General features: G+C 41.3%; 1 protein-coding gene across 9 annotated transcripts in view; it reads left to right on the top strand.

The window, feature by feature from the left end:
* Positions 1–12,872, top strand: part of RFX3 (regulatory factor X3) — a 121,164-nt gene that overhangs the window by 80,327 nt on the left and 27,965 nt on the right. For all 9 annotated transcript variants that reach the window (XR_014520923.1, XR_014520924.1, XM_083483376.1 and 6 more), the window contains 3 exons: positions 3,545–3,726; positions 6,691–6,810; positions 11,509–11,630. Coding sequence is in view for 7 of the 9 variants with exons in the window: in XM_083483376.1 (XP_083339502.1) it covers positions 3,545–3,726; positions 6,691–6,810; positions 11,509–11,630 (424 nt within the window). In the remaining 2 variants the exon portion in view is untranslated. The remainder of the gene's footprint in view (positions 1–3,544; positions 3,727–6,690; positions 6,811–11,508; positions 11,631–12,872) is intronic.

Genomic DNA, 12,872 nt, shown 5'->3' on the forward strand with positions numbered 1-12,872 from the left:
CCCCTGTTTGTACCCAGCATCAGATATTTGGAGGCATAGGCATCTGAGCATGAAAATTCTGTATAGCTATAATGCTAATGGTCATTGCTAGACCTATTCTGCATGAATTTGTGTCGGAGTAGTTGCTGGTTACTAGAGAGGCATCATCTCTTACTGTTTCAAAGGCAAGTTTAAGCTTTTTATGCTACATACCGCCCTGTGATCTTCAGATGAAGAGCGGTATATCAAAATGATCATCATCATAATCCTGTCCACCCACTACTAGCATACATGCAAGAGAGCTGTTGCCTTGCTCATTTTTGGAGGTCCATGCTTCCAAATATGTAGAACTTAAATTTATTATTTCCACTGTAACATTTTCTGTGGCCTGAATCACCATCCTCTGCTCCACCCCCAGTTTTATAATCCAAAACAACTGGACCTTTGTCAGTGAAATGTGTGTGTCCTAAAGCAAAAGTCTTTATTCAGAACATTGACTGCACTGCCAGCAATGACTATTGCAAGTAACCGTTATATTATGTCAAAAGTAAAGTTTTTTTTGTAAAATGTATTTAAAATTAATCATAGTATGTTGTAATTCATCTATGGGGGGAAATGTCAAATGTTACATTTATAATTTAATTGGGAAGTGTTCTGTGGTTTTTGCAATTCCATTTCGGTATTTCCCTTTGGGATAAATAGCAATAGAATATCTGCTTTAATCTATGCTGATTAATTCTAATGAGTTAAGTGCAAAGTTTGAAAGCTATGATGGTTCCTGTCCTCAGATATGCTTATGTTAGCTCATTAGTGAAATAAATAAGTGTTTTTAATACACCAAGGTAAAGGTTACCATTTCCCTTGACATACCGTCATAAGTTATATGATCATAGTGGTACATAACTAATTTGAAAGAGATTTGTGACAAATGAGATATCTTGAAATAATATTGGGTACATGAACTAAAACAAGGAAGAAAGAACGGGCCGGATCCAGAGTTCCCCTCTGCAGAGGCTTGCTTGTGGAGTGCTCCAGGCCATGTCCCCACTTCCCTCTCTCTCTGTTTCCTAAAACTTCTTTGGGGGCACAATCCAGAACAGTGGGGGTGTTTTAGAAGGCTGCAGCGGAAAATGGTAATTGTGGGAAATAGCCTGCCCTCCCCGGGATCTCAGTTCTGATCGTGAAAGGGACACTCTGGATCTCTTGTTTGACAGGCTTTGAACAAACAAACAAGCCATATCTCGGTTGCGTGAAATTCCCAGGCACAGCATAACTATTTCCATTTTTATATTAGCAAGAACAGCAGCAATAAGAACAGCATCAAGAAATATACAATGTATACAGCTTTTTAGAGGGTTCGTAGTGTTTATAACATTCTTTACAACAGCACTGTAACTCAGGTCAGTGTTATTATCCTTTGATAATAATGAGTGGCTGAAGCTGAGAGTTGGTGGCATGCCTTAGGTCTAAGATGAAATTTGAACCCAAAAGCAGATTTATGACTAACTTCTGGGGGTCATCTGCCTCTACTTTTTGAGGAAACATCTAATCCAGTCTGACATGGCAACAGGGTGTCAAGGAAGCCAGAGGGTGGGTAGCACAGTGGAACACCACTTAGGATAAGAAGTGGACCGGCCAGCATCCTTCATCTTGTTGCTGTGTTGGCTGGGAGACAAGATGCCAGGCATGATGGGCCAAATGGAGAGAGCAGTCCTTCCTGTCGCCCCCAGTACCCCCGGGACCTCTCATCTGCCTGCCCTGTTAACTTGATTTCCATGTGAAAGTCTCATTCTGGCTGCTGGTGGCCAGAAGAACCTTTCCTTTGTCAGCTGATCCTGATAGCCTTTCCACTGCCTTCATTTACAGCAGCACTGCAGGAAAATTTTAACTTCTGGATAGTCATTGCAGGAGGCATTTCTTGGGGGGTCTGCTGAAGGTTTCTGGTGGGGCTTTTGTCATTCAAGCTGGTCTGGTAACTAGAGGGCACTAATAGGGAGATGGATAATGACAGGGGGCATGTCTTCTGCTTGATTTATAGTTTGTTCAGCAGATGGCCTGGTTACTACAGCCCCAAAACCTTGCTGTCTACACCAGAGGTTTTCAACCCTTCTGAGTCCATGACTCCCTTGACCAGCTACATTCTTTTTTGCAGCTCTCCTGTGGGGCTCAGGAATCCAGGGCTGGCAGCCTCTCACCCTTTTTCAAACACCTTCCCTTGTGGAGTGTTTCCTCAGCCTCCTCTCCTCTCCCCTCTCCTTGGGAGTCCTCTGAGCAGCCACTGGAGATTATAGCAAGGGCTGTTGAAATAAACGGCTGTCTTGGGGAGGCAGAGACACCAGAGGGCATCAGAGGGGGGAGGGAAGGGAAGAGGGACAGAGACCAGTGTTGCCATGACACCCCTGACCATCCTTCAAGGCACCCCAGGGTGCCACAGCACACTGGTTGAAAATCACTGTTTACACTAAACAGCTTGGAACAGCTAAACAATAAGTATACCTAGCCATGTGTACCTCTCCCATTCCTATATATCTTACTAAAAACTACCAATCCTCAAAGACTGGTTGAACATTTCCCCCCCTCCACTAGAATGTAAGATGGAAAGCTAATCCAAGGTTTCCTAGTGGAGTTTACTTCTAAATAGGAATGTATAAATTTGTGCTGTAAAAGTTTTTTTTCCTTATTGAAACTGTCTAACAAATTTAAGTGGTTTGATTATTTGGATCACGATACTTTGTTTCTGTCTCAGCACTTGCAATCTGCTCTGCGTACATTGTATAATTTTGACATAGCTGCCATGTGCCCCTCAACAGAGGACTATGAATGATAATGTAAATCCCAAATAAAGTAGCCTAAAGCAGGGATAGGGAAACCTCTGGCCCTCAGGATGGACTCCCAGCTCCCACCACCTCAAGCCAGCAGGGCCAATGGAAAGGGATGGGGGGGGGAGTTGTACATTGGTTGCCCATACTTGGTCCAAAGGAAGCCCAGCTTCTTCACAAGACCCAGTTTGGTTTTCAGTGAAATTGGACCTCTCTCTCTCCCTTTCCCCCTCTCTCTTTCACTAGTAGGAGCAGGATCTGATCCAGAATCTTCAGCAGTTATAAAAACAAAAGTTATTCAAGTAAATACTGCAATATTTGTTATCTTGGTAATCTAATGATACAGAAGCATGGATAAATGTTACTAGTACTTCATAAGAATATTTTCCTTTTTGATTGTGTGACTTATTTTCAGTGTTGCTCTTATTCTCTCAAGTGCTAACACTTTGCCTGAAAGTCTAGGTCAGTGCACATGGAATTAACATGTTGCTACTTAAAGTAATTTATATTGCCTGAAGCCACAAGTCTTAAGAATTCTGCTGTTTCTCTATTTGTAAAGCTATTTTAAGATGATGTAATGCTTTTAGAATTTCTGTTGAGAATTACCTGGAGCTAAAGAAAGATGTGTCCAGCTAAACAGAGAGAATTATTTTTGTTCTTACATTATTTCAATACTAATGAAGGCATAACTGTTCTGCAAAGTTATGTTGAGCTCATTTTTCTTCTTTGTTCCCAATTTGAAATAGCTCCAGTGGCTTTTAGACAACTATGAAACAGCAGAAGGAGTGAGTCTCCCCAGAAGTACCCTCTACAACCACTACTTGAGACACTGTCAGGAGCATAAATTGGACCCAGTCAATGCTGCCTCTTTTGGAAAACTAATAAGGTCAATTTTCATGGGCCTACGAACCAGAAGATTGGGAACCAGGTTAGTGTAAGGAAGCAAAGTTCTGAGTTAACGGGACAGAGTGTACTCCCTCTAATAGCAAATTTAGTGCTCCCGTGACAATAGACATGAAGCTAAAACATGATCATTGAGAAACAAAAGGTGGGAATCTGCATGTTCAAGAAAACCCCAAATTGCAGAAGTACAAAAAATGTTGGTTTGTTTTTGTTTTTGTTTTTAAAAAGACCTAAAGCCCCACTTCCCTCCAATCTCAGTTTGCAGTGATTGGCAGTCTGGTGGTTAGTCAGAGGAGATGTGATAGAGCTTTATAGATGAGTGGAGAAAGTGGATGAAGAGATGTTTTTCTTGCCCTCATAATATTAGAGCAAAGGGCAATTCTGTGAACCTTATGGTGGGAGATTCAGGACAGGCTAGGTCTTTTAACATAGCACAGAATTAAACCATGGAATTTTAAATCACAGTATCTGTGTTCACCACCACTAATTTGTTCTTGCAGGATAAGGCTATTAATGACTGCTTATTAACTGTATATTAATTGTAATATTACTTATTAGCTATATATTCCTTCTTGCTCAAGGTAGTTTACATGGTTCCCCCTCATCCATCTTCCTTTTTATCTTCACAGCAACCCTGTGAAGTAGGTTAGACTGAGAGATAGTCCACCTAGAACTCTAAACTAGAACACTGCTGTTTGGAATAAGGTTGTGGTGCAACTCCCACAACAAAGTGCTGTAAAAACAAAGTTTGTGCAATTGTCTAAATGTACTGCCCAGTTCATTAAAATGTGTATTAAGCACTTTCTTCTCCCATATTGCTCTTTAAGACATTGCCAAAGCACCAGCTTCTATCAAGCATTCTAAGAGGTACATATATTAATTAGTACATGCAAGCTATATTATTCATTGCAGCATGTAAGGTGCTTCATTTAACAAATGGACTTAGATTAAATACGGACAAAATGCTTCTGTCCATTTTTCCAAATGTTACACCTCATTTTTCTGAATGAATCAGCCCCCTTTCAAGCAAGCTGTCCTTGGAACAAAGGTGTACGGTTTGCAGATTCAGCCTGTGTAAGAAACGTCAACAGCCCAGATAACACGCATTTCAGAATACAAGGGTACTTTGTGTATTGTCACAGCTGATTGTATGCCTTGAATGCTCTACAGTAAATGTTTCAATTGCTGCCATATGGATGAAACCAGCAGCATGTGGAATGTGAACAAACTTACATAGAATAATAGTGAAGGACTTATGAGCTACTGGTGCCTGTAGTGCCAGATTCAGGCAGGATCATTAACTGAAGAAAGGCAGCCCACAGCTTCTTTGGATACAGCTGGTTGCAGGAAGGCATGGCACACAGACAGGGATTCTACTTCTGATAATAGGCATGTCCTAAGATGTGCTTTGCTCAGCCTGCCTGTGGGTAGAGCACATTGCAGTAGTCCAAGCTGGAGATAACTAGAGCATGCACCACTCTGGCGAGACAGTCTGCGGGCAGGTAGAGTCTCAGCCTGCGTACCAGATGGAGCTGGTAAACAGCTGCCCTGGACACAGAATTGACCTGTGCCGCCATGGACAGTTGTGAGTCCAAAATGACTCCCAGGCTGCGCACCTGGTCCTTCAGGGGCACAGTTACCCCATTCAGGACCAGGGAGTCCCCCACCCCCGCCCACCCCCTGTCCCCCAAAAACAGTACTTCTGTCTTGTCAGGATTCAACCTCAATCTGTTAGCCGCCATCCATCCTCTAACCGCCTCCAGGCACTCACACAGGACCTTCATTGCCTTCACTGTTTCCAGCTTAAAAGAGAGGTGGAGCTGGGGATCATCCACATATTGATGAACACCCAGCCCAAACCCCCTGATGATCTCTCCTAGCGGCCTCATATAGATGTTAAAAAGCATGGGAGAGAGGACTGAACCCTGAGGCACCCCATAAGTGAGCGCCCAGGGGTCTGAACACTCATTCCCCCCCCCACTTTCTGGACACGGCCCAGGAGGAAGGAGCTGAACCACTGTATAAGAGTGCCCCCAGCACTGTAACTGAACACTTGAGGACATGGCACTGGTCTCGGAGCAGACCTCTTGACTAAGGTGGCTCTTCTTGAGTTAGAGGGTGGTGTGCTCACCCCACACCTCTTTAAGGATCCAGACTGACACCTGGAGATGATGCCCCATATCCAGAACATAGCAACAGTTATGATTATATAGGCAGTGAGTAAATCTCCCTCTGGTCAGTGAGTAAATCTCCCTCTGGCTCAGTCCCTCGTACCATCCTCAGAGGAGAGAGAGAGGAGACCTGTGCCAAGTATATGCAAAGGTGGCTGCCTTTGGGTGGCCACCATATACACAGCATTTGTTCATCCCACTTGGGGGGGGGCACAAAGTGGGTCCCCGTGAAAATGGTGTCCTTCCATTATTGCTTGCGAATTTTTTGCCCAGTGTGAGCAACTTCCTTTTGATCTTAAGTTTTTGTCACAAAAGGAAACTTACAATAAATAGTTAAAGACAAAATAATTGCAATTTCTCTCCCCCACTCCATCCCTTCTCTTTCATAAATTAGTAACACTGGTTGAAATCCACTTAGCCTCCTTAAATTCTATTGACATTCTGAGATCAAGCCAACTAACTATGTATAAAGCTAAATACATTCCTTAATCATTAGAGTAATCTACAGTCCCCTGCTGTTTGGGCCATTTTCTATTTGAGTGGTAAAAACCTTCTCAAGAGACCAATATGTGAAATGATTGTGAAATATTTGCAGTTGTAACTAAGTGAATATCTAATACTCAGCTAGCTTTCCATTCTGCTGGGACTCAATTGGCTGCATAGGATTATTTTTGCACAGTTCAGAGGAAAGCAGCCAAATTGAACAACAGTCTGAGATACAATTCAGATCTAAAATATTTAAGAACAACCCAAAGGGATCACATTTGCGTTTAGGTTGTGTACATTCCCTTGTTTTTAATATTTGCTTTTTCCCAAAGGGGGAACTCCAAATATCATTACTATGGGATTCGTGTCAAGCCAGACTCCCCTCTAAATCGGCTACAAGAGGACATGCAATATATGGCTATGAGACAGCAACCCATGCAGCAGAAACAAAGGTACAGTCCTGCCAACCTGACCAGACCCCTTAGAAACCAGCATCTTTTTCTGCATCTCTCTGTCGCGGGAGTGTTTAGTCAGAGAGCAGTAGCCTCTCCTTTTATTAGACCACATAACTTCTCTAGCTGAAAGTTTACCTGCAGTTGCCTCAATCTTACACCCTTTTAGACACTACGTAAAACCTTACCTTTTGGGTTGGGCTTTTAGATGCTGATGCGTTAAGTGGTTTTTGTAATGTTATTATGTAATTTCTGAGAATTATTTTCATATTTCTGTTTATTTTGTGTTAAGTTTTTATATTACCTTATTTTCAAAAGCTGGCCTGTGACTATTATTCATGAAGGTTGGTATAAAAACATAGAAACAAACAAACAAACCACCTTTTATCTGGACAGAAATAGTTTTGCTAAAGGGCATTATCTCAAATTTTTATATCAAAATTGCGTGAGGAGTGGTTAAATGTAAAAGTGTTTGTGTTTCCAGAATCTTCTAAACTTAAAAAGAGAATTTGGCCTTTAATGAGAGGAGATAGAATTATGTGTGCCACCCTATGGCTGAGTTTGGAATGCTATTTTTTTTTTAAAAAAAAGCTGAGATCCAATGCCATGCCGGCAGACATGACAACATTTCCCTTCCTCCCTGCCCCCCCCCCGATGAAAAAAATCTGTTGTGGAAGGTCTTCCAGTGCTCCAGAGCAGATTTTGGGGGTGCCTGGGGGGGTGCAAAGCAGGAGGGCAGGGAGGATAACTCTCATTTGCACAAGTGGATGTTTGTTGTGGAAGCAGGATGGGTCGGGAAGGAAGTAAAGTAAACACGACTTTATGAATGCTTTGTGCTGCTTTTAACTTAGAGCATTAATGCACAGTATACAAAATTTGTGATGCACCATTTGAAATTATGAAGGATGAGTGGAATTGCTTGTTGTGTTGTGGAATAAACTGCTTACATCAAAAAGGGAAATGTTATTCAAAACAAGTCCTTTGAACATATTAATTCCAGGTCTGGTCAGAAGTCTCAATGCAGGGTGTGGGAATGAAGGAGAGAGCCATGTATACAACCATAATTTTATTTAGCTTTGTAAAAGAGCAGCATGACTCCATCCTACCTAAAGTGGTCACTGGATTCTGGCCAGAATCTCCACTTGAACGCATCTGGTATAGCCGTGGGCGAATCTAGTGTAATTCCTCACATTATTTCCAAACTGAGTTGATGTACGTCTGAGCCAGTTCCCTTAGTGAGCTGAGGAGCACTTTCTGAACATTTTGCTTTTTTCAAGTAGCACATATCCATTTACTTGTCAAATTATTATTTTTTAAGATACTCTTACAAAGCAACTAGAGACAGCATGTAACATTTGTAGGAAGGCAAATTGTAACATTTGTAGCAAGGGAAATAGGAGGATTGCCATTTTCCGTGTTTTAAAAGCTAGCACCCACTTCTCTCAGCCATACTTGTGCACTTCCACTATGTTTCTAGAGTGAATAAATATGCAGCAATAACACCAAATAACATTTTCAAGTGTTCCTTCCTGTAACTGGTTTGTCAGAGGAACTAAGAAACAGAACATGCCTAATGGAACAATTGGGTCTAGAGTGTATCGAAACTCAAGTTTCTAAAAACAAGGAATGCTTAAGACATTAGCACTTTGAGAATTCCAGTAAGAACTTAGCTGCATCTCCCACACGAGTAAATATCCTTCAAAGTTTGCACATTTCCCAATTTTGTGATGTCGCTCTCAGCTCAAAAAACATGCAGAGAAACATTTTAAAATTAATATTTTAAGATAGAATAAGTTTAGAAATGTTGTTGTTATTTATTGAATTTATATACCGCCCTAAACCTGGGGGTATTTCATGAGAAAATACATGCAAGTATGTATTTAAATACACCTTTTTCCGGGCAGATTTAAATTGCTGACTTACGAATCAACACATGCAAATGTCATCTTGACTGAAAGTAGGCAAATCTATCCATCCCTTTTTTGCAGGTCAGCCCTGTTCAGCAGATTATGCCATGGCAGTTTTATTGGGCAGTAGATATTTTCTTTTGGGATGGTATCTCACTAGCCATTGCTAGAAAGGCAATGCTGTAAAGAGCTGGGTGTTTTTAGTCTCTGTGTTGTGGGGATATCTGATGAAACCCCAGTGCATGGATTGACTTTATATTTGAATCTACTTAAGTGTCACAGAGCAGGGAAGGAAGGAAGGAGGAGAGAAAGGTCTTCATTCTTGTGCAAGTGTTGCATTCAGTGTTGCTGCAGGTAGGAAGAAGAGTCTGAAGATGAAGGGGAAAGGGAAAGGGAGCTTTTCATGAGGAAGTTGAGAAAAACAAGACCAGGATGCCTAGTGACTGAAGGAGCAGAGAAACGTCAGGCCCCAGTCGGAGGTACAAGGAAGGAAGCCAAGGCAGGGTGGAGAAACAAGAGATCCCACAAAGACCAGCAGAACATCCAGAGAGTGGAAGGAATGGGGAGAATGAGATGGGGATGCAAACGTTCTTCCATGGGGGTTATGGGGAAATATTGGTGGAACCTGAAAGCTCACGGAGGCCAATGGCAGATCAGATCGATTTGCAATGGCCGCTTCAGGCAGGGCTTTAGTAAGACTGGAATAGCCATTAGGTGGAAGATAAAAGAAGTGAGAGCTGGACCATAAAGAAGGCTGATCGCCGAAGAATTGATGCTTTTGAATTATGGTGCTAGAGGAGACTCTTGAGAGTCCCATGGACTGCAAGAAGAACAAACCTATCCATTCTTGAGGAAATCAGCCCTGAGTGCTCCCTGGAAGGACAGATCGTGAAGCTGAGGCTCCAATACTTTGGCCACCTCATGAGAAGAGAAGACTCCCTAGAAAAGACCCTGATGTTGGGAAAGATGGAGGGCACAAGGAGAAGGGGATGGCAGAGGACGAGATGGTTGGACAGTGTTCTCGAAGCTACCAGCATGAGTTTGACCAAACTGCGGGAGGCAGTGGAAGACAGGAGTGCCTGGTGTGCTCTGGTCCATGGGGTCACGAAGAGTCGGACACGACTAAACGACTGAACAGCAACAAAAGAAGTGCATTCTGAAACCAACGATCTGTTTGGGAGAACATTATTTTTTATTTCTTCCTGCCCTGCTGGGAGCAGCATCTTCAGTGGAAAGTGCACATGTTCTTTTGTGTCACTGAAGAAAGCAAGCACAACTAATTTAAATTTGGAGCATTTTAACTTTCTTTCTCAGCGACTCTGCAATTAGAGACCACCTTAATGTGCATAGGAGACAAATTCCACATGCTTCTTTCCAGCTGTTTCTTAGAAAATTTACTGGAAAAGGCATTTTAATTTACTACTCCCAACTTTTTAAATTGTTGTAGGTAGTCAAAATGCCTGGAAAATAATATGAATAATAGTTCTTTCAGATTAGTTATATAGAGATCTCTCATTATTTAAATACTGCACTTCCTGATGTTCAGGTGCTACTTTACTGTAATAATAAATCAGTACATATTGAGAGCTAGCGTTCAGTAATTAACATCTTAATATCTACGACAACTGCAAATGATGACAAACATTCTTTTGTGCCCTACTTGTGAGAAATAGTTCTGAAATGATGATTCATTGCTAATTTAGTTTCTGTCTTCCCACAAAGATTCATATTGAGTCAACATTGTTTTATTGATCCCTATGCTTTGCTCTAATGTTTTTGCTCAATGTTGCTAAATTACTAAAATTAGCTGCCTGTTTCCTATGACGACCACCAGTTTTCATCTGTATGTGCCTTTAATTTGCAAAGTTCAGAACGTTCCTAACATAGAGAAAGATTTGAGGTGGAAGGAGTGGGGTGGGCATGCAAATGTACAAGATTCAGCTGATTGTGGTACTGCAAGTCACTTTTATTCCATTATTAAAACCCTTCATTGTGATATATAGTTGTAGCCCTGTTTTTATTTCATGGTTCCTGTTGCTGAGTTCATGTTCATGGGTTGACTTCCTTATTAGACTAACTACATTAATCAGTAAGTCAGATGATGGAAAGCAGTAAATTGTATAGCACCATCCTTTTAAAATAAACAGCCCAAAGATGTTTGTGTTAGAATCAACATGTGCAATTTGGGCGGCTGCCAAAAATCTGGACTCATTCAGTACTATGTTAATTAAGTAATTGTCCATATGTGTGTAATATAGTGCAGAGTTAAGTGAATGCAAACTGTCATGGCTACACGCACTTTAAGTTATGTGTGTGTTGCTTCTTCCCAGATTTAATTTCCAGGAAATCAAATGTAGTTGCTTAGGTTAAACAGGCTAAGGAAAAGTGGTACAGAAAATGAGTGGGAATTGAGAAAGCTGAGATAGTCACCTTTACTTTTACTGCTAACTTTGTGTACTAAAAAAAAAGTGAGCCAGAAATACAAATCATCTATGCTTTTTGGGTTTTGTTTTTACCTAATACATAAACAAGTTCAGCATCCAAGTGTTTGGAGTGTTACTGAAAAAATTATGTAAGGTGCAGTTCTGTGGATTGATCAGAACATCAAAGTACGGCTTTGGATAATCATAATTCTCTCCCCTCCCCCCAGCATAAATTTGAGTTTCCTGATAAATTTTTAACCAACGTCTGCCAGCTATGTCACAAGGTGTTGCTAAAATCAACTTTATAGTCTGAGAGATGGAGAAAGAAAAGGATAATTTTGTGATTTGTTGCATGTGATATATTCTAGGTACAAGCCTATGCAGAAAGTGGATGGAGTCACAGACGGTTTCACAACAAGTGGTCAGCAGACAGGCACATCTGTTGAACAAACTGTAATTGCTCAAAGTCAACATCATCAACAGTTTTTGGGTATGTAGGAAGAATATTGTACTAGTGTCCAAAGAAAAATAACTTGTATAGTTGTTAGTTAAGAATCAGAACAAAGTTTCTCTTAAAGCTGATCCAGAGTTAACTAACTGAGGAGTGTAACCATTTGTATGAGTTCAACATTATGCAAACATTAAGTTTCTAACAAGGGTATTGAGCTTAATTAAAGCTGTCATTCATTCTAGAAACAAAGAAATTCATATCCTTACCATGACTTTGCAGCCAAGTCTCATACAAAGAATCGGTGGGATTGTTCTCTTTGCACATACATACTATTTTGACAATATATGGGATGAAATACTTCAAACTTATTTATCTGTACCCTCAGCCCATGTGGCCTGATCACACCTCTGATAGAGAGCATCTTGGAATCCCTTGCTGAGCCAGGCTAGTGCCACAAGTGCTACTACATGGATATAGACTGGGAATATGTTCCAAAAACTACTACCATACATACATGAAGTATACTTATTTAATATTGCTAACATAATTGTCATTGAATTAAGACACAATTGAACTTCACATGTAATAGTGAAACCACCTATAATTAGGTAAAATCCAGCTATAATTTGCTCGTTGTTTTCCCTAAAGACCTTGTATAATATGCAATAATACATAGATATTTCTGGAAATATACCGTCTTTTTTGCTCTATAAGACTCACTTTTCCCCTCCTAAAAAGTAAGGGGAAATGTGTGTGCGTCTTATGGAGCGAATGCAGGCTGCGCAGCTATCCCAGAAGCCAGAACAGCAAGAGGGATTGCTGCTTTCGCTGCGCAGCGATTCCTCTTGCTGTTCTGGCTTCTGAGATTCAGAATATTTTTTTTCTTGTTTTCCTCCTCCAAAAACTAGGTGCGTCTTGTGGTCTGGTGCGTCTTATAGAGAAAAAAATATGGTCGCTACATAGGCAATAGGCACTGTACTAAATTAAAAGAAGCAAATATCAACTGGTATATTAAAATGTGTGTATTCACTGCATTGGATCCATGTGCCTTATGTGAGCAGGCAGGAAAGCACTTACGGAAGGCAGCCCTTCTGAGTTTTCCCCATGACACTGCCGCCTGCCCTTCCCCTGCCCCCTTCTAGAGGGACCCCCACCCTCTGGAGGGGATTTTCAGGGGGTTACGGGGGGCAGGAGGTCCTATTGAACCCACAGAGTTCTGCTCATCTATCTCTAAATTCAGGCCTCTTGTCTATTCACAGTTTTAACTAGGTTTTCAGACAG

The sequence above is a fragment of the Podarcis liolepis genome (assembly GCF_965112155.1).
Source record: "Podarcis liolepis genome assembly, chromosome: 17".
In the NCBI taxonomy this organism is placed as follows: Eukaryota; Metazoa; Chordata; class Lepidosauria; order Squamata; family Lacertidae; genus Podarcis; species Podarcis liolepis.